Here is a 25,152-nt window from a genome sequence, read left to right as displayed (position 1 = left end):
GATGGGCACAGACAGGCTGGGCTAAAAACTTTGCTGGTATGTTGTTGCCCACAGCGGTAGTAGATTGATTACCCGTGTGTTAAGAGGAATTTCTGAATAATGCCTGTACCTTAAATGTTACTAAAAGTATAATGGTATATGAGCAAAATGGGGTGGGGAGGGGTTGTCGTACCTTCATGTTAAGTGGAAAATCCATGTCCATTACCACTTTTTTTACCAGTCCTTTTCTATTGACAAATTACATTTCCATTTCTTGCCTTTTGATCAAGTCATTGTGCTCCATTGTGTGACTGTGTAATAGGCAGTCCCATCTATGTTCCAGCTGTTGTATACCTTTGGTGTCATAATCCCTGATTTGGACTCACTTTGTATTGTTTCTTTATTTCTCAGGGTATAAGAAAGTATTTGGAGTTTTTTCTTTTTAATGCCTATTTTGGATTGAGTAAATGGATTTTACTCAGTTTTAGCACACCAAGGCCAACCCTTGACAAGATGAGAAAAACGGTAACAGTTTGGCCTAAAGTTAATGTTTTATTCCACATGCTGAGGCTCAAAAGTAGGACCAGTTCACAGTAAAACTATAAAGCTGCACGACTTACGACTTTTAAAGTTAAAGTAGAAAGTCAGAAGCAGAGGGGCCGTGTCTGTTTATATTTGTCGAAGAAGCCGGGGCTGCTCTTCGGGTTTCATTGTACCGAGGACTTTACTAGTAACCACCTTTCCAGGTTTTTGCCCCTTAGCCGAGTTAAAATTAGCTGTCTTATTTCGACTTTATGTGATGTTTGCTGATTTAACATTTTGGTATGCCTGACAGCATTCATTACCAGGGTGAGGGGGATAGCAGTAGCAAGATGCAAAATGCATACCCTTTTATGAATGGTCAGAATTCCATCAAATATAAAACACATCCTTTTGATGGCAGTAAGATGACAGCAAGCAATAATTTAAATTTTTTTTAAATGAGCATTTTATTCCTTATACAGAATACATTATTTTGATTAATCTAGGTGTCTGGAGTTCTCTTAAAATGAGAAGTTAATTGATAGATGAATCACCATTTTGGGCTTTAAAGTGATAACTTTTAGGTTATTTGGGTGAATTTTTTATTACAAATATTAAAACGCTAGTAATGTTTTATTATTATTAAAATGTGTGCATTGCAAGGGAAAGCTGTCAAGGTCAGGAAAGGGAAGTAAAAGCCTTTGAATAGATCATTAAGTTAAAAGTTTATTTTTAGTCTGTAATGAGAGATACATGGTGCGACGCTTTTAAAAACGTGCATTCTGAGTTTAAAGTCAGAAGGCATTGTAATTGTATTTCTGTTCCTAAAAATTGCTTCACAGAGGAAAAACCTCCCATTCCTGGGAAATTTTCTCAGTCTTTGTTTAAAATAAGAAAGAAAAGATTCATTTTAAATGTTTTAAAGCATTCTAGTCATATGACTTCAAATGTGGTTTGATACGTAGTTTGCTGTGTATGTTAAAATCTAGTTGACCTGCTAAAATCTAATGTTAACCTGCTTTCTAAAACACTGTGAAGGGAATTCCCTGGTGGTCCAGTGGTTAGGCGCTTTCAGTGCTGGGGCCTGGGTTTCCTGGTCGGGGAACTAAGACCCTGCAAGCCCCACGGCACGGCCAACAACAACAAAAAAAGAAAAGTAAATTAAAATGATGTAAAAGTAGAGGCTCTTAGTTATTTGTATTAGTGGAGAGTGTTGCTACAATCGAATCATTTTTGAGTTGATGCAGTGTGTTCCTCCATTGCCGCGGGGGGACCCCCATTTACTTTCTTAATTCTATTTTTGATTAGGTCCGTTGTAAAGATGTTTTAATTATCTGAGCAGAAGTGTGGTTCCTTTTAAAATACTTCATTCTTTTGAGCCTGGTTATTGAACCTTGGAAATACACAGTGTAGTTGCTGACAGTGTTCAGTATTTCATGTTGTAAAATAATGCAGTGATCGTTGTCACTCTTGGACTCATACCGAGCTCAGGGAAAGAGGATTGTTTGGAATTTTTCCTTCTGTCACATTCTCCTCCTGAGAGGTTTTACTTTATAAAAACGATAAGGTAGGTTCAGTTTATTGTAGGTCAGATCACTACCACAGACATCCCCTAAATGGGCACACTTTTAAGCGTAGGTCCACTTATTTTAAGCAGTATTTAACTGTGTGAAATTCTAGCTCCATTAAAAGATCTGTTGATGTTGGTTATCACAGAATTTGACTTGCATTAGCGTCTAAGTGGTTCTACTGAGAGAATAATTTTTGTGTTTATCATTATATTTATTAACTTTTGGGAAAGAAAGAGGAGGGAACAACAGTTCAGATAAGTTTATTCTTTTTTGAGTTCTTAGAATAATATAAATATCCACAGCCAGTTTTTGACCCCAGGGTCATTTAATTTGGATGTCTGCATTTCTGGATCATCTGCCCTGCCATTAAGTCTGTGCTTAACAAATGCCAAGTAGTTTTTGTATAACCACAAGTGAAACACAAATTAGAAAGACAAATCAACTGTAAACAAAGAATGAGAATCACATAAAGCCTTTTGAAATGAAATATAGCCAGCTTTCAGTTACCCACGGTCTGTTTACCCATTGCTGTAATGGCTTCTGCTTTTACCTTTTTGGTGGCAAGGCCGTCTGCTTGGTGTCCTTTGTCAACATTTTTTTTTCATTTGCTGTTTTTCTTAAGTGTAAACTCTTACTTAAGAAGGAGATGGAAAGGGAGAGCACTTACACTGAAACACCACATGCTTTCCCTAAGCTCGCAGGGAGTATGAACCTGCACGAGAGGCCCGCGGGGTCTGTGTCTCAGTGAGTGGTTTGTGTCTGTGAGGGGCTGTATGCCATTTTTCAGTAGGAATAACTGAGCTAGGAGGTGAGCAGAAGAAACTTGAAAATCTTAATTCTTATAGCTTGTATTGAAAGCAGTTGCAAAACTTGAGGCACACCCCTGTTGGAGAGTAAGTATGACAAATACCAGAAAAGTAGGCGTGATCTCTGCCTGTGCTCCCTCCGTTAGCTCAGGGTCAGAGTTCGAAATGAAACATATCCTTGTGATGAACATTACATGCTTCCTGGGTTTTTACTGAGGATCACTTGTCCTGTCCCAAACCTAAATTGTATCAAATGCTTTCAAATCACAAATAGAGCTATTTTGTATTTTATGTTTTGCGTCAGTGTATTTTGTTTTAAAGGAGTGTAAATAATGGTGGGCGAGGAGAGAGACTAGGCCAGATGCCCAAATAGAAGGAGTTAAACTTCCAGTGTAAGAGAACTAGGTAAACTGAGGTCTTAGAAAGCTTTAGAAAAATTCTGTTCTGTGGGGGAATTGAGGTATCTAGTAATGTCATTTATTATGAATTTTAGTAAAACACACTTAATAGATGATTTTGCACAGTTTTATACCTAAAAATTGTTGCTGGAGAGAGCAACAAAATCACTACAAGTTGGATCTGCTCAGAAAAATGAATTCCTGGGTCTGTATTTATTGTAAACAAAAACATACCCCGATTGATCTTTGTTTTAGTGGTTTATAAATCACGTTTATATTCAACACTTTCCCTGTCCTTGAGAAATAATTCTCCAACAATTTGCATTTTCTCTTCAAATTCTCCGAAGCAACACAGGCAGTGATCATGCAGCAGGCCCTGAGCTGAGGAGGTCCAGCACCTGTTTGCAGAAGTCACACTTGTGGGGTGAGAGTTCAGTCCGTATCTAACTTGATAGGTGTATGTCCTTGCTAATATTTCTGTCATGTCTCTTTTAAAGAACTAAATGGACACTCCTCCACTTACGAAACATAAGTTGATCTATAGCCAACGGGTAGTGGTACATTTTGGTCACTTTGCTGTCCTCCACCTGATTAGGTAACCAAGATAGCGTGTGTTGTTCCAAAGTGACGTAATGAGGAAAAGAAAAACACTTGGAGAATGTTCTGGACAGTTAGGAAGATGACAGAAAAGCAGGTCAGCAGCATCAGAATGTCAATTACGAGCCAGTTATTGAGCCTTAAGAATCAGTGAAAGTTCTGCAACTTGCGTTTTCATGGATTTTAAATGGTAATATGACCTAAGTGCTAATTTTAGGAAAACAAAATGTGATGCATAAAAATATAAGAATAATCATAGTTTATATGGACTTAAAAGTTTACAGTGCCAGTATTGCCCTTGAGCTTATGGATCATTTCATCTGAGTGATTTGTGGTTATGTGTGTGGGCTACAATATATGTCAGTGTTTGAGATGTTACGAAGGTGAAGATAACGGTTTCAGTTTCCTATCTTTTATGTGATATGCAGCCATTCTGGCATTTTGTGCTGTGCCTGTAACATCATTCCTGGGCAACCCTGCCAACTCCTGTGGAAAAGATGGCTTGAGGAGGCCACCTTCCTAAAGTTACTGTCTAAACAGGTCTGAGGAGTAAATTATACCAACAACAATGGATTGAAAAGAAGGCCTCTGGGGGGAAAGTCTGTTACTACAGTCAACTTCTGATAATGTGCCCTAAAAGAAAGTAAAATAGAAAACCAACAGTGATGACTTGGGACCATAGGTCAGATGTAAAGGTTCAGCCTCAGGAAATACCCCCCGTCTCTCTTCTTTGGCTGCCCCTCAGTGCTCATTGGACTTGAGCAAAATCTAAATGGAAACGGTGATGTTGTTATTATAAAAGGAACTTCATTAAGTAGAGCCAACTGTTACACCAACACATTAAAAGCAGTATTCATACTCGCTTGTCTGCATTCATGAATATTGACCTCAGAAACAGAGCAGTAAGATTCATTTATTTTAGGAGCATTCAGTAACAGGAATGGAGATCGTTTACAGGAGTGAGCGTTGTCCTTGCACCGGTGCCGCTTGACTGGGTGGGAGGAGAGGGGCAGCGCGCCGTGGACTCCGTCAGACGTTAGCGTCTGGCTCGGTCTGTGGTCACTGAAGTTCTTCAGGGGGAGGAATGCTCAGCTCCACCCAGCTCCAGTGTGTTATGAAGCTGAACGTTGAAATTATGTGGATGTTTGGTTTTTAAGAGAAAATCGTAGGCAATAAGATATTTAATCTTAATTTTTTACAACCTTTCATTCCTTTTGAAATGTGACTTTATTAATATGCTGTATACTCACAGAATATTCAGAACTTAATTGTAAGGAATTGAAGCAAACATTTCTTTCTGGAGAACTGAAAAGTGTTGGTTCTCTCAAACTCTTTTAAAATATAAATTTATTTATTTATGTATTTATTCTTGGCTGCGTTGGGTCTTCGTTGCTGTGCGCGGGCTTTCTCTAGTTGCGGGTGAGCGGGGGCTACTCTTCGTTGCGGTGCGCGGGCTTCTCATCGCGGTGGCTTTTCTTGTTGCGGAGCGTGGGCTCTAGGTGTGTGGGCTTCAATCGCTGTGGCTTGTGGGCTGTAGGGCGCAGGCTCAGTAGTTGTGGCGCATGGGCCCAGTTGCTCCGTGGCATGTGGGATCTTCCTGGACTAGGGCTCGAACCCACGTCCGCTGCGCTGGCAGGCACATTGTTAACCACTGCGCCGCCAGGGAAGCCCCTTGCTTCCCCTTTGAGAGTGGAGTTGGCCTGTTGTAAATGATTGTTTTTAGTTTAACAAGATATGCATCCAAAGCACTTTTGACTACGTATAAACTTATTTCTGAGTCTGTTAAAACAGATGCATGGAAGGGAAGTTTCAGATAGATCTTGCATGCCTGTCCCTGATCATTTTCTTTCTGTTTTCCTTCAGTGTCTGTATTGAACAGGAATTGATATTGTCAAGCCACTTCCCCTCCCATCTTCACCCCTGCCCCCAACCCCGGGAGACTTTGCTTCCAGTATCATCGAGAAAATTGAGGTTGCTATTTCCTTTCTTTCCCCACCGTACACTGTGGTGAGTCTCCCCTTCCCTAGCTCCTGGGAGCCCCTTAGTGACCCCCTTCTTGTGTCTTACTCCTCAGCCAGGCTTCTGGCCAGGGGAGCCTGCACGAGTGGTCTCCGCTCTTGCTTTCCTCCCTGAGGCCCTCGAACGTGCTTCTGCTTCCACTACTGATTCCAGCTGCCCTGTCCTTCTAGATCACCGTGACAGATTCTCCTTAGCCTGTCACTTGGACGTGGGTGGTGCTTAGGGTTCCGCTTCCGACCCACCGCTGTCAGAATGTACAGTTCAGGCCCCGAGCTGCAGGGTCGCGCGCGTGTGTGCGCGCGTGTGTGTGTGTTTTACTGGCTGGTCTGTGAGTGTCAGTGTACTGTTTACTGGTGTCTTCCACGTACCTTTTTATCTGAGCCTGTAAAACTCTTAAAACTGAACTCCTTCTTTCATCACTGCCCAGAACAGGAGAGAACCCGCTTGTCCTGTTGCTTCTCTCCTCTGGGTGGAAGGCACCATCACCCCGAGCTGGAGATGTTCTCCTGGTACCATCTGCCGTCACAGGCCCCCGGCTACCTCAGGTTTCTCCAGTCCCTGGATGGGGCGGGGCAGCCCCCGCCACTGCCGCCACCCAGCTTAGCCTGCACTGTGTGGTCCCTTCTTCACGGGTCTGCAGGCCCCGCTACAGCAGGGCCACAGCTCAGTCATCTCTGCACCTGCAGGTCCTGGTGCCCAGGCAAGGCTTAGCCAACTGCAGCATGTCGTTCATCAGGGGTCCTTGTGTTAGGAAGGCAGTTGGTTTTGAGTTGTATGATTATGTGAAAGCTTAATTTGTTTTTAGATATAAAAGTGCTATGGCAAAGATTCACAGGTGTCTTGATGGGGCGTTCATTTTGGACTGATGCTTGTTTGAAAATGCACAGATATTTTGCAGAGTAACTATATGAAATAATGGCCATTCTGTGGCACATACTGGAAATTATGGGCTGTTGTGATAAAATGGCTCAAAGATGGATGCAAAAATCCTCTGTGAGAAGAAGATCTTCAGCTTGTGGGGAAAAGTTAGTATCAGAAACCTTAGAGTAAAGGATCTTAAAGCAGAGTCCATTGTCTCCTGAGGGCAAAGAGCCCGGCTTCTGGGACCCAGACTCGTATGTCAGCTCAGTCATGTGCCCTGCACCAGTTCCCTAACCCCTCTGGACCTCAGTTTTGTCACCTGTGAAATGGGGATGATAATGGTGTCTCTTTGACAGGGTTGTTAGGCCGATTATGAATAATACAGATGGAGCTCCTAGCGGTGTCTGTGCTGGGTGTCAGTCACGTGGGCGTGTGGTTCAGTTGTGTATCTGATCTGTTCCTCCGTGAAGGCCCAGCGCTGTGCCCCGTAGTGAGAGAGACAAGAGGACCTTGGCAAGCTTAGTCTAACTGAACAGATTCCATGGATTCTCTTGAGTCGCTTATGTTTCACTTTTTAATAAATGGGAAAATTATTCTCTGTGCCTCCTCAGTTAGAGGCCAGAGGGCATTTACCCTCACAGGAGAGAGGGAGAGAGTGTGTGTGTTGACATTAGAATCTTGCAAATTAATTTCTTCATTTAATTCTGAAGTCTGGCATCTGCCAGTGCAACTGTGTTTTTAGGAAAAAAAGGCTTCTTTTGTTTGATGCTTTGGGTGGTGGGTGCTGATATCAAATGCGTGCTCCCTAGTACACAGTCTAAAAGTTACGGGGGGGGCTGTGTCGTGTGGCTGCACGTCATGGATTTGGGTACCGACTGTGCTGCCTGGCTCCTGTGAGGTCACAGGCAGGCGAGTTAACCTTGAGCCTCTGTTTCCTTTTGGTGAAGGCGGGATGGTTGGTGGTGCTCTGGGATCCCTGAGGATCCAGTGCAGCGAGTTAACGTCATAAGTTGTAACGCACTTGCCAAGAGTGGGGGGTAGGCAAACACTGTGGCTGTCACTGTGAAAGGATCTGTAAGGGACGTGGGGAGACCTTGTCATAACACATTTCTAAAAAGAAAAAGGGCCAGTTACTTACCAATATTTACAGCATTCTTTTGTAAAGATGGCATTTACAGCTATTTTAAGACTATGGGGAAGAGTGATGTCAAAAGGGGAATCTGAGGATAACGAAGCTTATTTCTAAATGGAATAAGGGATTTTAGTATTCTGAGTGGGACTTTGATGAAAATACAGTTCAGTTCGTAGGAGATAATTGTCCCTAAAAGAGGGATCATCACTTGCTGAACAGTCACCGAACACCCACTGCAATGTGCTGGGCGTCCAGACGTGAACGAGACGTGTCCTGCCCGTAAGCCCTTCCCTGGATGGAGTCTGAGCGCCACGCGATTAAGGAGGCCTGCGCGGCCGTCGGTGTTAGAAGAGCCTGTATCTTTTAAGTCTGTTCCCGAATACTGTCACGTCATTTTTTAAGCCCTTCCTGTTTCTTATTAAAACAGTCCTTGTGCCACAGGAAGATAAATAAATGCCATCAGTGTTCGGGGGGCAAATATTTTTGAAATTTTTAATAATTAAATAATTACGTGATGCTGAACAGAACGAAGCTGTAACACAGCCTGCCTTCGCTTTGGATGTGACGTGTGTGCTCTGTTGAAGGGGGTCCCCCTCCCAGAGCAGAGCGTGAATTGTTCTCAAGATGCCATTAACGTCTTCACTGTGCTTCCCTCTTTCAGAGTTACTGGAGAACGTAACCCTGATTCATAAACCGGTGTCACTGCAACCCCGCGGGCTGATCAATAAAGGAAACTGGTGCTACATTAATGCTGTATCCTTCTCAGAGGCTGTCCCCAAGGCTGGCTTTCTGCAGCTTTCTCTTCCTTGGGCACATTCGACTTAGTTCCGCTTCTGTGGGGTGTCTACCCCACATTTTGAATCCAAAACCTCTGTTCCTTGCTGCTTATTAACTGGGCTATTCGTGACCAAAAAGAGAGATGATTTGTTGACCTGTGACTGACAGAATCAGGCAAGTTTCTCATTAAAATGGTCCTGAATAACAGGGCAGAGTGACCACTTAAACTGGAAATCCTGTGTTAATTGACTTGATTATCTTGGTTGAATCCAGTTCTTATTTATAAACTACTTGGATATCACAAGGCAGTTATCCCCAGGATTAGTTGGTTTATTCCCTTTTGTGTTTACATATCTAAGTCGTTCAGTGTCCTTGGCTTGCTTAGTTTTATATGCTCTTGTGTTGTACGTGCCTTTCCACAATTTGGAGCATTGGTTTTATTTCCTTTACGCTTCCTTACTGCCATCATTTAGACACTGCAGGCATTGGTTGCTTGCCCTCCGATGTATCACCTGATGAAGTTCATTCCTCTGTATTCAAAAGTGCAAAGGCCTTGTACGTCCACACCCATGATAGATAGCTTGTAAGTAAGCTGCTGAAAATGTGTTAAGGGGTGGGCTTTTCCCCCTCTGATAATTAGATTCAAATAACAAAGTTCTTGATTTCCTGCACATGAATCCTGTAATTCTATTTTTTTTTAAATGTGGTGTTCATGACTTTCTATGGAAGTTAACCAGAAATGGAAATGGAACATTGTTTATCTGTGTTCTTTAGATTCAGTTGAATAAATTTTAGTGTTTACCAAATTATATCACTTTGAAATATACCAAAAACTTATGTAGAAAAGATTTACGAGCTCACTAGCTATTACAGCATTGGTTATCTAAAGTTGGCTATCTTCATACTAGATAACATTCTACTTAGCCGTCAAGACTTTTTAGTAATAGTATGTCTTTTTAAAAAAATGTACTAAACACTTTTTCCCCCCCGTGTCTAGTGTTCGGCTAATGAATGAGTTTACTAATATGCCAGTACCTCCAAAACCCAGACAAGGTGAGTACAAACGAGGGTTCTGATGCCATTACATTTTGGGAGTTATGAAATCAGGTGACTGAGTTTGAGAAATTCAGGCTTGCTGGAAAGAAAATGTCTCTTTACATGCAGGTTACTACGCCTGTACTATTCTCAGCATTGGGCTGGTGCTGGGGGGAGTTTTGATGATGATGCCTTTTGTCATTTTAAGACTTCTTCAGGTGTAAAGATCTGTGTCCTGTTTCCGTTGCAGCTCCTGGGGATAAAGCCGTGAGGGACATCCGCCCGGGAGCTGCCTTTGAGCCCACGTACATTTATAGACTGCTGACAGTTATCAAGTCGAGCTTGTCCGAAAAGGTTGGGGCTGCCGTTCCGTAGCCAGTGTGACGCTTGTGCCTTACCTGTTGCGTATTCAGTGCTTGCCCTCTGCTTGCACTGCGGCGATTAAGTGGGTGTTCAGTGGATCTAAGCTTGCTTTGGAGTCAGTTGCTAGGATGAATTAGAGTATGGGATGATAATGATGGTAATCAGAGACAGCTCGTGTCATTTACTGGGACCAACCACAGCTGTAAGTTTGTTCCATCCGTTAACTTACTTAACCCTGTGAATAAAGTGTGATTATTGCCTGCTTGTTCCATTTGAGAAAAGTGAAGTCATTGTCCAAGGTCACAGCTAAGAAGTGGCAGAGCCTGGCAGCGGAGTTAGCTCCTTCACTTCCACATGGACTGCCCTGCAGCAGGGGCGGGGCCGTGGGGCCGGGAACAATGGCCGCATTCAGGAGTGCTGCGTCTTCTCCACGCTCCCTCGGGCCTTCATTTTTAGTCATACACTTTGCTGCTGAAGGCATGGGGCCAAGGGCCACGGAGGTCTTGTAAAGGGCCCTGACGGCGTTCAGGGTAAGTCAAGGGCACCCTTTGCACAGTTAACCGGAGCGTTTCTTTCCTCCCCGACAGAGTTCGTGATGAGTCAGTACAAGCAATTGAAATGATGCCAGAAAAGGGGAATTCTTTAGGAAATATTTAAGGAAGTTGTGTTAAAACTGACTAAAGTAATATTGTTTGCAGCCCCTTTGTTTCGAAGAAGAGGGAACACTCAGGGCACTGCAGCAGCATGCCACCAGGGGCTCTTCATGTGCCCATGGCGTAGCCTTTGGTGTTAAGCTCAGGATTTGGGGGTGTTGCTCGTGTTAGGAAGGCGGGCATGGAGTGAACGGTGCCCTCTGCTTCGCAGAGCGCCTCGTCCAGTGGGGGAGTTAGATCTATCATCTGAGGAAGCAGACAAGACAAGTACTAAGAGAGATGAGTACACAGATGCTCTAGAAGCCAGGGGCGGGCCCCCCAGCTCAGGGGGAGCAGAGGTAACGCTCAGGGTGCTTCTTGTGGCTGAGCAGCACTGAGATCCTGCAGCTTTTGAAGTTACATTACTTTCGGCTGGTTGGGGTCTGCAGGACCACCCTCAGGGTTGAGGATTCGCTAGGTCTCACGGGACTCAGGAGCTGTTACCCTTAGTTCGGATTCAGTACAGCCCAAGGACACAAAGCAAAATCAGCACAGAGTAAAGACTCAGGCAACGTCTGCAGGAAACGAGACTCCTCTCCGGGTATAGTCATACAGGACTCACTCAGTTCCTCCCACATCAGACTGTGGCAGCTGTGTGGCTTGTGGTCCACCAGGGAAGCTCCTCAGCAGCTCAGTGTCCTAGGGTTTTGCTAGGGGCTGGTCACATAGGCACCCTACCCTCTGCCTCACAGAGCCTCCAGTCCAGACTCCTGGGGGGAAGGCCAGTGCTCAGCACAAACCACACTGTTTGCACAATTTGGCACACTCCCTTTTCAGTTCTTGGAATGGTGGGAACCCTCCTGAAATCCAAGTTCCCAGATGCCAGCCAAGGACCAACCTGGTGAGCAGGCCTTTCCCAGCACTGTTAACTCTTTTCTGCGTCTTGGGCTGTGCCAGCCTCTGCCCTTTCCCACAGACGCACTCACACCAGACAGCCCCGTCCACAGCTGTAGTTCCATTGAAGCAAACAGATCTACTCAGAGACCGCAAGCAGAATAATTTGCAGATCCTTGGAACACTCACGCCATTATGCTCCAAAGAATGAAATATGAACCAATCATGATAAATTATATGATCAGATGAAACCAGTGTAAGATTATACAACTAGTGTGTGACCATATTGTGTGATTCATCTGCGAATGGTTGTGCTGATGTGTGTTGGTAAAGCAGGCAGCTAAGTCTTTAAATCAATAGAGTTTTTCACATATAATTTGGGTCCTTTCTCCTATGGTTGCCCATCATCAAAAATAAAAGGAGACATACAGGGCTGCTAATTTTACAACTTGCAGTGTGAATGGTAACCCCTGAGGTTGTGCATTCTATTTCGTTTAAACAAAAAAGCAACTTATAAAATAACTTTTTTATTATAAAGGTAACGTATACTTATTGTAGAAAATTTCGAAAATACAGAAAAGCAAAATTAAAAAGAAATCCCTGTTCTATTGCTTAGAGATAGATATTTAATCCTCTCCCGCTCGCACACCCAGTCTTCCCCACTTCACACATCTTAACTGTCCAAAGAAAAATTCATGTGATTTTTGGGAAACACTTTATGTTAAATCTTACTGAAAATTTAAGAGAAGGCATAGTTTGTATATGCAGGTAACACACTCCGCTCAGGCCTTGAAGAGTAATTGGTTAAGATTAACGTGACCCTATTTGAACTTCTCAGGGTCGACAAGAAGATGCTGAGGAGTACTTAGGCTTCATTCTAAATGGACTTCATGAGGAAATGCTGAACCTGAAGAAACTTCTCTCACCAAATAACGAAAGTAGGTTATGGTGTGCTTGCTCCAGAATTGGGTAGAACATTTTCTTAAGAATTATTCTTAAACAAATGCTATATATATGCTCATACAGTAAGCTGCCTTTTCCCCCAACAGTCATTCGCCCTTCAAAAATCATTTATTTACTCATTAAGATAACTAGTTACTTTTACATTGCTTATTATGTACCATTGAGAATGTTGTGTTTGTATATTTCAGATACATAAATGTATTTCCAGAACCTCTGCTTTTTCCCCTTCAATTTGTAATTAGGAAAATGATTACACATAGAGAAAAACTGAAAGAATAGGTTGGTTACTTGCATAACCACTGGATTCCACGGTTGCTACCGTGTTGTCCTTATTGATCTCTCTTTCTACTTCCCCAGCCCCCCACGACATTTTTCCCCAAGGGATTCAAAATCAAGTTGCAGATGGCAGTTTAGTTCACCCCAAATGGTAAAGCATGGGTCTCCTGAGATAGGGATGGCTGGCTCTCCCACGTGACCCGAGTCCCTTCGCAGATGATGGAGTCCGACTGCAGTTACGCAGTAGAGTTGGCTTCCCCGTCCCACCTGAGTTCTCCAAGTGTCCCACGGCATCTTCCGTCGCCGGCCACACCAGCAGGGAGATGCTGTAGCTTCGCACACATGGCTTTTGTCCTCAGTGTAGAATACACTCTGATCTCACTGTAAAGCTCCAGTGGACCAATCTGTGTAGGTGGTTTGTGTAGAACTTTTAGTTTTTGCTCTTTGTGTAAATAGTAGCCTAAGCAGAGTCTCCTTTTCAGAACTTACTGTTTCCAATGGACCCCGAAGCCACTCAGTGAATGAAGACGAGCAGGAAGAACTAGGCGAAGGAAGTGAGGACGAATGGGAGCAAGTGGGCCCCCGAAACAAGACTTCGGTCACTCGCCAGGCGGATTTTGTTCAGACCCCCATCACTGGCATTTTTGGTGGCCACATCAGGTTTTATGCTTTTCTGGAATAATTTAGCATTTGCCTTTTTCAGGTTTTGCCATTTTGCTGGAGGGGGGGAGGTGTAAGATTTGTCCTAAGAAATTTGGGACTGGATGGTTTGCCTTTGCACTCTGTGCCTGCTCTGTTCTTGGACTTCCTGACAGTCTTCCTGCCGGCCCCACGGCTCTCACACAACCCACGGTGGGTCCTGCAGTGGGCGCTGCCCCTGCCTCTCTGCCAGGGGCTCCTCACCCCTCAGTGACACTGACATTCCCTCCATCCAGCTGCTCACAGCCGGGTAGGAAGAGAAAGACAAGTTAATGGAAATACATGTGTTGTTAAGAGAAGAAATTCATGTATCTGATTGGAGGAATTGTAGGCACGGGAGCCAGGCGAGCTCGGAAGCTGAGAGAGTGCAGAGGGAGCTGCTTTTACACAGAGGAGGACACGTGGCCTTCTGGAGTACCTGGGCACCGCCCCCCCCCCCCCCGCCCCAGTTCCCTCAGACTAGCTGCCCATTGCTCATTCATGGAGTCCTTCTAGAAGGTTTTTTAATAACTTTTTTTTTTTTTTAACCCCACATTTATTTATTTATTTTTGGCTGTGTTGGGTCTTCGTTTCTGTGTGAGGGCTTTCTCTAGTTGTGGCAAGCGGGGGCCACTCTTCATTGCAGTGCATGGGCCTCTCACTATCGCAGCGTCTCTTGTTGCGGAGCACAGGCTCCAGACGCACAGGCTCAGTAGTTGTGGCTCACGGGCCTAGTTGCTCTGTGTCATGTGGGATCTTCCCAGACCAGGGCTCGAATCCGTGTCCCCTGCCTTAGCAGGCAGATTCTCAACCACTGCGCCACCAGGCAAATCCTAGAAGGTTTTGACTTATCTACGTTAGAGCCGTTCAGTACCACCATTATGTGGAATTCAGTAGAACTTGCACTGACTCCGAGGACCTCCTTACTCATCCAGAGTCTGAAGGACCGCATTATGGCATGATTTCCTTCTGAAGACCTTACAGCTTCACCTACAGGAGTGTGTTTTTGGTTTTCTTAGTGAGCCTCTTAGCCTTTCGTCGTCCCAGAACAAGAAGTAACACCCTTTGCAAGGCATCGCAAGTCAGTTCAGTCTCTCTGCTCTAAAACAGTTTAGGTTGAGCACCTTGCAACAGGCTAATGAAATCCTCAGAAATGTGCCCGACCCCCTCCCAAGCTGGTCACACGACACTGAACACGTCATTTCTGTGCCCTCCCTGTGAGCTAGACTTTGCAGGCCCCTTTCTGTTTTGGAGTCTCGTGTCAGCCTCCCGACACCAACCCCACCACTGTGGCTGCAGCTTGTTTTCACCAGATGCAGATCCTCGGGAAGGGCCCTTTTGGGAGAGGGAAGCGGGGCTCCACTTTGGTGACCAGCAGTGAGAGGAGGCTGTCAGCGCCCTTAACTCTCTGTCAGCAGAGCAGCCTGAAGTTGTCTCCCTCGGGGTGCTCACTGAGGGTCGGGGAGGAGCGAGGGCGCGGCCCAGTGGCTGTGACGAGGGCTCCGTGTTTGTGGGGAGGCACAGCAACCGGACTGCAAGGCCACAAAGATCCCAGATGTGCTTGAGAATAAGCAGTGGGAAAACCAGGATCCACTTTGGAGAAGCTCCTAGCTTGCCCCAGATGACTCTTCATGTCCCTGTAGCCTCAGCCTCTGTGGGCTCTTTGCGTTGAAATTGGGTGTTGATTTTTGTTTTTTAACTATAAAGCAAAGGTACAGAACTACTCCTTATAACTTAGGAGCTGCTTTTGTGTGTGTAGTAGGCACCGTTAAGCATGATTCTTAATGGTGTGTGGCCTGTGGGATCTTAGTTCCCCGACCAGAGATCGAACCCAGGCCCCTAGCAGTGGAAGCACGGAATCCTAATCACTGGACCACCAGGGAACTCCCAAGCATTATTCTTTATTCAGACGAACTGAAAGCTTTTCTCCTAAAATTCACGCTCCTTTGGTGGTTTTCCAGTTACCCCAGAAAGACCAGCACCTTCCTCCACCTTGTCTACCCTTTTGGTAAAGTCCAGGCCCATTACTGCTGTTCCCACTATTTTCCCACTATTTCTCTCTGGAACCAAGGGAACGGCCGCCCCCTCAAGGCTTCCTCCTCACAGGGAGCCTGGAGGTGCTTCCTGTGCTGTGTGTCGGGAAGGCAGTGTGTGAGACGGAAAGCTGGCGAGAGAGCCGCTCGCCTGCCCCTCGCAGCAGTCTGACTACCTGTCCGCCCCTTTTATTCATGTATAAACTGGGGCACTCGGACTGTAGAGAGACAATCCCACGTTGAACTCCTGGAACATCTCCTTGCTGAGGCTACGTGAGACGTGGGCCCGACACACATTTTTACTCAGGAAAACTTGGACAAAGAAAAATGAAATGAAAACCCAGCTAAGGAAGCAAGGCTCAGCGGGCAGCCTCCTGCTTGAGGGTGGTGGCCACCTTCCTGCCACACACACCCTGCTCCCCTTCCATTGTAAAGTCGTTCTCATGGGGGAAATGCTGTCCAAAGTATTCTGTTTACCTCGGGGTTTCCTCTCTTATTACAACAGGCTGTGACGCCCGAGAGGATAAAAGGTGTCAGCATTTTGACTCTGGGAAGATTGTCACCTTTGCTAGTCTGTGCATTAAGTAAAGTGGAGGGGAGGCGTTTGGAAGGTGAAATAGGTCTTCTTCCAGAGCTCTTAAGCTGGGAAAATTTTCAGCTGGTGGATTGAGTTGCTAGAAATTCTTCCGAGGTGGTACTGAGTGGAATTATTTTAAACTTCTTCAGTGTGTTTTTAGCATTTCTGTTCTCTCTGGTCTTCTGGCCAGTGATGCTGAGTAACCTCGCTTGCAGTGTTTGTGCCTCTTGTCCTGCTGGATAACCTCAGGGAGAGTGGCAAGGCGAGCTCTTAGATGTGGTGTGTTTTCCACTTTCAGGTCTGTGGTTTACCAGCAGAGTTCAAAAGAATCTGCCACCCTGCAGCCGTTCTTCACGCTGCAGCTGGATATCCAGTCGGACAAGATACGCACCGTCCAGGATGCGTTGGAAAGCCTGGTGGCAAGAGAGTCTGTCCAGGGTTACACCACCAAAACCAAACAAGAGGTACGTTCACAGTTGGTCTTGGACCTTCATCCCGGGGCCCTCTGAGGTGGGCGGAAGCGCACAGACTCTGGAATGAGGAGGAGTGGGTTTGAGCCCTGCCTCTCAAGTCAGTGGCTTAACTTTCTTTTTGGACGGAAAGCTTCCACATTCTGAGAATGAAATGGTTGAAACAGATGATCCTCCCAACTTCCCTTGGGTCTAAGTCATGAAACACAGGTCACGATCTTTGGGGTTATTTATTCTGAGTTGCGTTTCATTTGCTGGCCATCCAGTCATGGCACCGTAGAGTGAATACCACCTCTGACAAAGGCCGATAGCTCATTCACATTCCTGATACCATAGAGCACAATTTCATGAGCGAGTTAGGATATAAAAGATGTTCTAGTCTGGTTTGCATTTGATTGTAGATCTTCAAGGACGTTGAAAAATAGAAAATAATTGTTCTGGTGCCTGTTACTCTTTGATTTAATCTGAAAAAAAGATAAAGTCTTGATTCTTTCAGTGTTCAGGAGTCAAGAGGAAGCGTGTCCGCTCCGTCGAGAGAGGCGATAATTCTCTGCTCTCTGAGGGCTTGTTAGCTGCTGGCCGTCCAGATGTGCCAGTTAGGCCCGACTTCTCCTCCACAGTAGAGCGTGCCTTCTCCGTTATGTATCCTAGGTCGTGGCTGTGCATTCATAGAGGTGTGTAGGGGAGATGAATGTAGACTGGCTAGGGCGGTGCCTTTTTGAACAGTTCACAGTACTCCTGTGAGGCCTGATTTCAGTAGCTGTGTGTGATGGCCACAGGGTGAGCCAGCACAGCCCAGCGTAGGAAACCTGCCAGCACCTCATGGGGCCAAGGGCCCTGCCCTTGCCTCGCAGCTCGGGCTCCATCCACGTGAAGAGGAGCAAAGGCGGGGTGTGGAGAGCTTCCGTCCGTCTGCTGTGTGTTGGTCAAGCCAACCTCTCGGGGCATCTGCAGAAGTTAGGCCTAGTTCTCCCCCGTGTTTTCTAATTGCTTCTCGTGGATCATTTTGTTCAAAAAGTAAAAGTGGTAGTTTTTCCTTAGAGAAACGGTGGAACTTAATGGGAGAGAGAGAGTGCATACTTGTTCTTGGGAGGCTGGGTCATGTACTGGCTGTGGGACTGTCCACCTGCTTGTCTGGGGCAGCCGTGACTCCAGAGGTGGACTCGCCATCCTGGCCCCTCCCCACTGGAGCAGCCGATCCTGCCGGGGCGGGGGGCAGCCTTTCCCTGCGCTCCCAGGAGAGCCCTCTGGGGATATGTCTGTTTTCCTCTTGCTGCAGTTAAACTGCTGTTTGGGCAGAGGTGGGTGGGGCGTGATGACTGAGGTAGCGGTGGCTGTGGTTGTTGGCCTGGGGTCAGAGGAGGGTGAGGAAAAGGTGATGGATTCTAGATGGCAGGTTTGGAGGAAGGAGTCGTGGAAGAAGTGGCGTCTCGGTGGCGCCTTGAAGACGACGGAGAAGGCTGCTGGCCGTTCTCGCTCCATGGCTATGGAAGCAGGTGTCTGAGGAGGGAGCTTGTACAGCGTGTCTGTGAAGAGCAAGTAACACATTTTCTGGAATGTGATTTTTTTAATTTACTTTTCAAAGTACCTACTTTAATTTTATTAGGTTTTTAGGTCAAAAGTTGTTTTTCTTTGGGAACACAGGAAGACCGTGGGAAAATATGATTGTACAAAATACTAGCTAAATAAAAAAGGTCTGGATTTGTTGGGTGTTAGAAAGTGTGGCTCAGTTTCTCTGGAAACCCGGAACATTCATTAAGGATTTGAGATTAGCTCCTTAACGAACAGAATCGCACGTCACTAGCACTGAGAAACCATCCCAGAGGTACTTTAGTCTGACTGTCATTTTACAAGTGAGGAAGCTGGAGTCTTACATCGTCATCGCTGGTTTTGACTGTGGAACTGGAGTCATGCTTTTCTTCATTCACAATTCTTGTTGGATGTGAGACACTGGACAGCAGAGACTCAATGGGAATGTCGAGGTGATCGGGCCATTTCCATGCCTGGGACCTCAGTCTGGGTGGGAAGACAGGCCTGAAAGGGTCTTCAACCCTAATAAACCAGGTGGCAGTGACCACTAGTTTCGCTTCAGATACCTTCAGCCAGATACGCGTGTAGTCCTCCGAAAGCTTTCTGGGTGTTTATTATATGCTCCTGTCTTTCGGATTGTTACGTGGACAAGTATTTCTACCGAAAGTATTCTCCATCTAAATACTGGAAGCATCAACACGTTTGCAGACACAGAGAACAGTACATAAAGGGGTTAAGTTTGCTTGTGAAGATGGATTTTAATAAAAAGCAGCGTTCAGTAGACCTTGAAAGTTCATAAGGGGCATTTTGAATTGATAAAAGCGGAACTGTTATAAAACCAATGGTTACACTAAATAGCTTTAGAGTTATTTAGAGCATCTAATTCAAGAAACACATTGGCTTCAGCTTTATCAGCACTGTGAGAGTTATTTAAAAAATAAGTTAATACGTATGTAATTCAAGGTATTACTAAGTTAGCTTCTAAATTTTTATGCCAATTTAATGCCCTGGGACAAAGGTTCTTAACTTGGCTCAGGGACCTTTAGGACCTCCTGCAGTTGTGTCTGTAGAGATATATGCATTTTTCTAAGAGGAAGGTCAGTACCTCTCAAAAGATCCCATTAGATTCTCCAAAGACCCTGTGACTCAGGAAGCTTTGAGAAGCACCGCCCCGGAACATTTGAGTCTTGGAGCGAGAGGTGGGGTGGCGTCTGCCGCTCGGAGTAAGATGGCGTTTCCTGTGTGCTTTGTGTGTCTCAGGTTGAGATCAGTCGAAGGGTGACTCTGGAAAAGCTCCCTCCTGTCCTCGTGCTGCACCTGAAACGGTTTGTTTACGAGAAGACAGGTGGATGTCAGAAGCTTATCAAAAATATTGAATATCCTGTGGACTTGGAAATTAGTAAAGGTAACGACTCTGTAAGGCAAAAGCGCTTATGATGACAGTGCTCTGGAAATCAGCCGGCTTCTTGATGCTTCAGCATTTTCTGTCATGGCAGGATTCAGAAGCTCTCTTTCATGACTTTTTTGTTTTAAATTTCTTGACTGTTAATAGACCTTTAGGTTAAAATTTCTCACTAAAATGGCCTTTTAAAAATAAAGGCAAAAATAAACTATATGAAAATATTACTAGGTGAGAAAAATACTAAATATAAAAAGTTTGTGGGTTGTTGGTAGGAAATACTTGTCCTTATACTGAGTGCTAACAGCTGAGTGGAGCAGCCTGGCTAACTGGGCTTTTAGCGGGTGGGGAATGCTTCCCCTGCCCTCCGGCGGCAGGGACCCCGGCCTCAGAGCTGCAGCCCCAGCCCCGGGTCTCCGCCAGGTCTCCGGGGCTCGGCAGCTTGGGCACATTGTGGTGAAAACACCTAGTTGTCTTGCTAGAAGTGAGCTTGAAGGAAAACTTTCCTGGAAAGGTTCAGAATTTGTGAGAAATGTTCTGTGCAACAGTGAAGTTCGATCAGGAGTGTAACGAGCTCGAGGTGATGCTCCAAGTGTCCGGGGGCCTGGAGAACAGAAAAGAGGACGTGGGACGTCGTCCCTGGTCTCCTGGAGGCGCAAACTCCCGTCCTCCTCCCTCCTTCCTCCCCACGCTGCCCGGCACTGGGACCTGCCGGGCAGTGGGCCTGGGGTCACCATCGCTTCACCTGCACCCCAGGCACGTTGCATTTCCTTCCCCCTAAGATTCGGACTCTGGCTCTCAACCCTGTTCTCACGAGTTGCCGCCTTCGGCTGATAGGTTTGCCTCCTGTGCCCGTTCATGGTCTGTTTGAGGACCAGAAAGGGGAAGAAACGCCAGCCGAAAATCATCTTACTGTTTATTGGAGTTTTGTGGTCTGACTCATGTGTAAAACATTTTAAACCTTAGGCTTTCCAGAGCTGCTTTGCTTTTGTTTTTTTCTTTCCCATTTTTTAGAACATCTGCTTGTAAGGGGTTTCTAGCATGAGCTAGAGGCTCGGTATATGCCCCTGTCCTCTGATGGGTGGGTTCTGGTGACATCCGTTACTACCCTGCAGCTGGCCTTCCTCGCTGCTCAGTTTTTATGCAGATGAGGGGATGGAGTTCTGTTTGGTCTCCCTGGTCCACTGGGTGGGTTACTTGAATGGAGGCTGCTGTCTGCCCCTTTCTGGGAGCTCTGTGTGTCAGCGCTTTTATAGATTAAAGCTCTTGATATTTTGTTTTTCAGAACTGCTCTCTCCAGGGGTTAAAAATAAGAATTTTAAATGCCACAGAACCTATAGGCTATTTGCAGGTAAGTAAATTTGTACGACATTTTCCCGTTAAAGCAACGATGAAAAGGTTTATAATCCTGGCACAATTTTGTTGTAATGCCACTTAACGTAGAGAATAGATTATTGGTATCCCTGTGGACTTTATAAGTCTGGAAATCATTTGAAAACGTGCGTTTTACCTAAAATTTGGTGTGTTTGGAATTTGACAGAATATTCTCTTGGCTCTAAAGCTCAGCCCAGCGTGAGACGTCGTTTAACACCACTGTCTCTGTCTTGGAGCCAGAGGTGTGGGGTTGCCAGGCTGGGAACCCTCCCTGCTGCGGTCGTGGTGCCTGTAGGAGTGGGTGCTGAGGTGTGGCCGCAGCCAGGCTAGGGGAGCGCAGGCTCCTCAGCAGCCCACGACCTCCTACCCCCCAACCCCCACCCCGCAGAGCTCCCCGCAGAGCCCGTCCATCTTCTGCGCCTCCTGTCCTTCCATGCTTCTTTCTCTTTTACAGCCGGAGTCTTTTATGCCTTTGAGGCCTTATGTGTCTTTTAAGAGTTGCTGGTTGCAACAGTTGTGTTTGCTTTTCTGGCCGTTTTTATTAGAATTTTCTAGCTGCTCTCCCACCGCTCCTTTTGTGTTGCCTTTGGTGAGCCTGTCTGTAATGACTGCTGTTTATTGGCCCTCACACGTTCATTGAGCCTTTTCACTGGATACTTCTTATGTAGTATCTCATTTAGTCCTTACAGTGTCCTGAGAGGTATGTGGCGCTATCCCCATTTTGTAAAAGGACAAACTGAAACTCGTGGAGGAACGTTGGCCGCTCTGTGCCCTTAAGTGGCAGAACGGAGCTTCACACTCCTGCCCTCGGTCCACCCCTGAGCTCTTGGGATGTTGGATTGGGCCCTGGTCGTTGGGTGGGTCGGGTGCCAGGTTAGAAGGTGTTGGGCCCAGTTGGCCCTTTCTTCCCACCAGGATCTGCTCCCTCTGACTCGCTCTTCTCCCCGGAGGTGGCTGATCACGGCCTCACCCCAGCCTGCTGGGACCTGGTGGGCAACACACTCCTGGCGTGTAGCCACCCTCCCCCTGACCTGCCTTGGGCTGGAAGCTCGGAGGCCTCTCTGTGGTCTTCCTCTGAGGCCAGAGGGCCCCCAGGGTCCAGCCTGGCTCCTCGGGGTTTGGCACTGAGGTACCAGGGTGATGACGTGTTTCAGCCTCCCTTGGGTCCCTGTCAGGGCCAGGTGATGATCAGGGGCAGGGTTAGCAAGTCTCGTCTCCTGGTCAGGGGACCCCGGGGCTCCCTCTGGAGTTGCTCTCGCCTGCACCCCTGAATCCTCATCTGAGCCTTCTAATCTCAGAAATACGGTCACCGGATTGGTTGCAGCTTTCTGTAAACTGTGAGTAAAGAGGTACTTTTAAAAATGGTTTTGACTGTGGGACAAAGAAAACGAGTTAGTGTACTGCGTGAGCTTTTGGAAAACTCTTCATTCTCAGCTCTGCTTCTGTGACGTGGGCTTGCTGGGCGTCTGTTACACATCACCATGTTAGGTACAGGTCTGCCGCTTGAGAAACCTGAATACGGGTAGAGCGCTTCTCTTCTGAATATTTAAAATGAAGTGTCGTAGAGGAAACGCAAATCAGTTAAACCCACAGGTCCTTTAAATCCTACTGACCTGGTCACTTAAAAAAAACCAAAACCAAGTCTGGTAGGTCTTAGAGGTGAAAATCCGGACAGACGCCCCACAGCTGGATTTGGGGTCAGAGGGACATGCTGGTGTCGGGGCTTCCCTTGCCCTGCGGCAGCCTCTCCATCGCTGTGACCTGCAGGACTCGATGCAGCCGTGAGCTGGTGCTGGTTCCGTTGCTGGTTTCCCACTTGACGGCCCAACAGTCTTGCTGTCCCTCAGTGACCAGTCACGTTCGTCACCAGCAGGCCAGGGCCTCAGTGTCCTCTGAGCCCCAGCAGAATGGCCTCTGTGCAGAGCCCGGCTCTGACCAGCCCAGGTCACTAGCTCAGGGTGGATTTGGATGTCCCTACAAGTGGGAGAGCGCGCCGACGTTCAGGCTATTTATGGCTGAAATTTCGTACCAGATGGTGCCCCTCTCTCCAAGTGACTGTCCTCAGGCCACTCACGGCAACGCGCAGCTCACCCTGGCCACACTGCTGCCCCCCCCCCCTCGGAATGTCACTGGAGGCTGTTTCCCTCACACAGGGTCAGGTCTGCTGGTGGCTGGGCCACCTCCCAGCCCCTTCTCTGCATAGAAGGGGGAGGATGTGCCCTCCCACTGTCTTTAATACCTTTTCAGCGTCTTCCGACAGTTATATTTGTTTTAGACCTCTGGCTAAGTAAGGCTTCCTGTTTGAATTACACAACTTTAATGAACAAGTACATGGCAGGTATTTTTTTCTGTTAAAACATGGTTGTAGAAAAATTAGAAATTTTTTTTAAAAGGAAAAAAGAGCAATGACTAGTGTCTGCAGGGTGACTCCACAACTGCCCACTCAGCCCAGCTAACTGCGCTGGTGACCCTCCTGGGGCGGTGCTGTCCTTGTCACGGGTGACAGTCCACAGAAAACCTCGGATTCTTGTTTTTTTCATGTAATGTAAGCATATTCCTACACCACCAAATGCTTTTAATCTGGTCTACGAAAAAATTCACCTTATTGTAGTGTAATGCACTCAGCATTCCTTGTAGTGTGAATATAGGCTTTTCCATGTTTTCACTTTGTCCAAGATTCAGATACTCTGTTGAGAACAGTCTAGAAGTGGAAGTGGCTGGATCAGGGCCTGTTGTTTGGGCCTCGGTGTGTGTTCCCAGAGGGCCATTGGCTGATGGCTCTGCAGGGAGCGTCTCTGTGTCCTGCTTCCCAGGGGACTGTCTCCTGTATCAAGTCTTAAGGCGGCTGACGAGCCTGCCTACAGGGCTGACAGATGGGACGACCCCATTAGTTGACATTTCTTTTATAGTTTGTGAGGTATTGAGCGTTTTGAATATGTTATTAAGATGTAGATGTATGACTTTGTATTGTAAATTGTTGAACGGTTTTGAGTTGAAACGGCATTGCTTTGTATAATCCCACTTCTCTGTCCCACCTGCCTTGGTGCCAGGCCGTTCGTGGGACAGGCAGGTCCGTGGCCGGGGCAGGCGGGCACTTAGGCGCTGGTGTGCGGAGCCGCTCTCACGGGCGCCCGGGCCCTCTCTTGCAGTGGTCTACCACCACGGCAGCAGCGCCACGGGCGGCCACTACACCACGGACGTCTTCCAGATCGGTCTCAACGGCTGGCTGCGCATCGATGACCAGACGGTCAAGGTGATTAACCAGTACCAGGTGGTGAAGCCCGCTGCCGAGCGCACGGCCTACCTCCTGTACTACCGCCGCGTGGACCTGCTGTAGCCGCCGCTGTGTGTGCCGACGCTGCTCGTGGGGCACCGGCTCTCACCGACCCCCCTCCTCTCTTTAGTGGCTCTTTAGAGAGAAACTCTTTCTTCCTGTTGCAGAAATGGGCTAGAATGAAAGGAGACGCCTGGGGTTTGTGCACAACATAGTTTATGTTGACTTCTAACTTCCAAATCAAAATCATCTGGTTGAGACAGATTGTCACTTGATTTAAGCAAATACACAAAACACCACATTTCCGAAATAATGCCGGTTCCTGAGTAAGAAGGGGAACTTGCATTTGATTCCCAGTCTAACTGCGTAGTAGAATAAATCCTGCACCAGCAACGACACTTGTAAATTTGTGAAAATGAATTTTATCTTTCCTTACAAAAACAAATTTTTTAATCCATCACACTTTCTTCCCTCACCCTTTAGTTTTTGATAAATGATAAAAATGAGCCAGTTATCAGAGAAGAAATAGCTCTTACTTCAAAAGATAAACAAACACAAAAAATAAGTTGCTGGTTCCTAATAGGAAAAACACATTTTAATAATTGTGCGGTGAGAAGCTGCTTACGTACACATTGCAGATCAAATACTTGGAGTTAAGGTGTCAGTCACATGGATGGGTGATTGTAACTTTATTGCCACTAAAAGATTTCAAATTGCGTTCATGCTTCTGTGTACACGTAATGAAACACGGGCAACATAATGAAGATTGATAATTCCCTGCGTCTGCTGTCTAATTAACTCTGCTGTCTGCTCTTCTACGATGCCGCGTCTCTAATTGTACACAGTTAGTGATAGCTAGGAGTATAAAGTTGTCGCCCATCAATAAAAATCACACAGTTGGTTTAAAGCTGCGTGTGTGGTGTTTCTTTGACGGCAAATGCCTTTTCCAGTAACCGGAGTTCAAGTGGGCAAGACTGGGCTGCTGGAATTAA

At 46.4% G+C, this 25,152-nt stretch overlaps 1 protein-coding gene across 1 annotated transcript in view; it reads left to right on the top strand.

Moving 5' to 3' along the window:
- The window catches only part of USP10 (ubiquitin specific peptidase 10), a gene marked incomplete at its 5' end in the record, with an annotated part of 71,400 nt that extends 46,523 nt beyond the window's left edge, over nt 1-24,877 (top strand). Inside the window, 10 exons of the mRNA XM_082606023.1 lie at nt 8,547-8,638; nt 9,136-9,245; nt 9,660-9,715; nt 9,948-10,051; nt 12,425-12,524; nt 13,308-13,485; nt 16,412-16,577; nt 19,374-19,518; nt 20,798-20,863; nt 24,036-24,877. Coding sequence (XP_082462149.1) covers nt 8,547-8,638; nt 9,136-9,245; nt 9,660-9,715; nt 9,948-10,051; nt 12,425-12,524; nt 13,308-13,485; nt 16,412-16,577; nt 19,374-19,518; nt 20,798-20,863; nt 24,036-24,223 — 1,205 coding nt within the window. The 3' untranslated portion in view covers nt 24,224-24,877. The remainder of the gene's footprint in view (nt 1-8,546; nt 8,639-9,135; nt 9,246-9,659; nt 9,716-9,947; nt 10,052-12,424; nt 12,525-13,307; nt 13,486-16,411; nt 16,578-19,373; nt 19,519-20,797; nt 20,864-24,035) is intronic.
- Between the last annotated feature and the right edge of the window lie 275 nt (nt 24,878-25,152).

The sequence above is a fragment of the Mesoplodon mirus genome (assembly GCF_964341445.2).
Source record: "Mesoplodon mirus genome assembly, chromosome: 19".
Taxonomy (NCBI): Eukaryota; Metazoa; Chordata; class Mammalia; order Artiodactyla; family Ziphiidae; genus Mesoplodon; species Mesoplodon mirus.
Note: the sequence above shows the minus strand (reverse complement) of the source record. Positions and strands in the feature narration are given on the sequence as shown.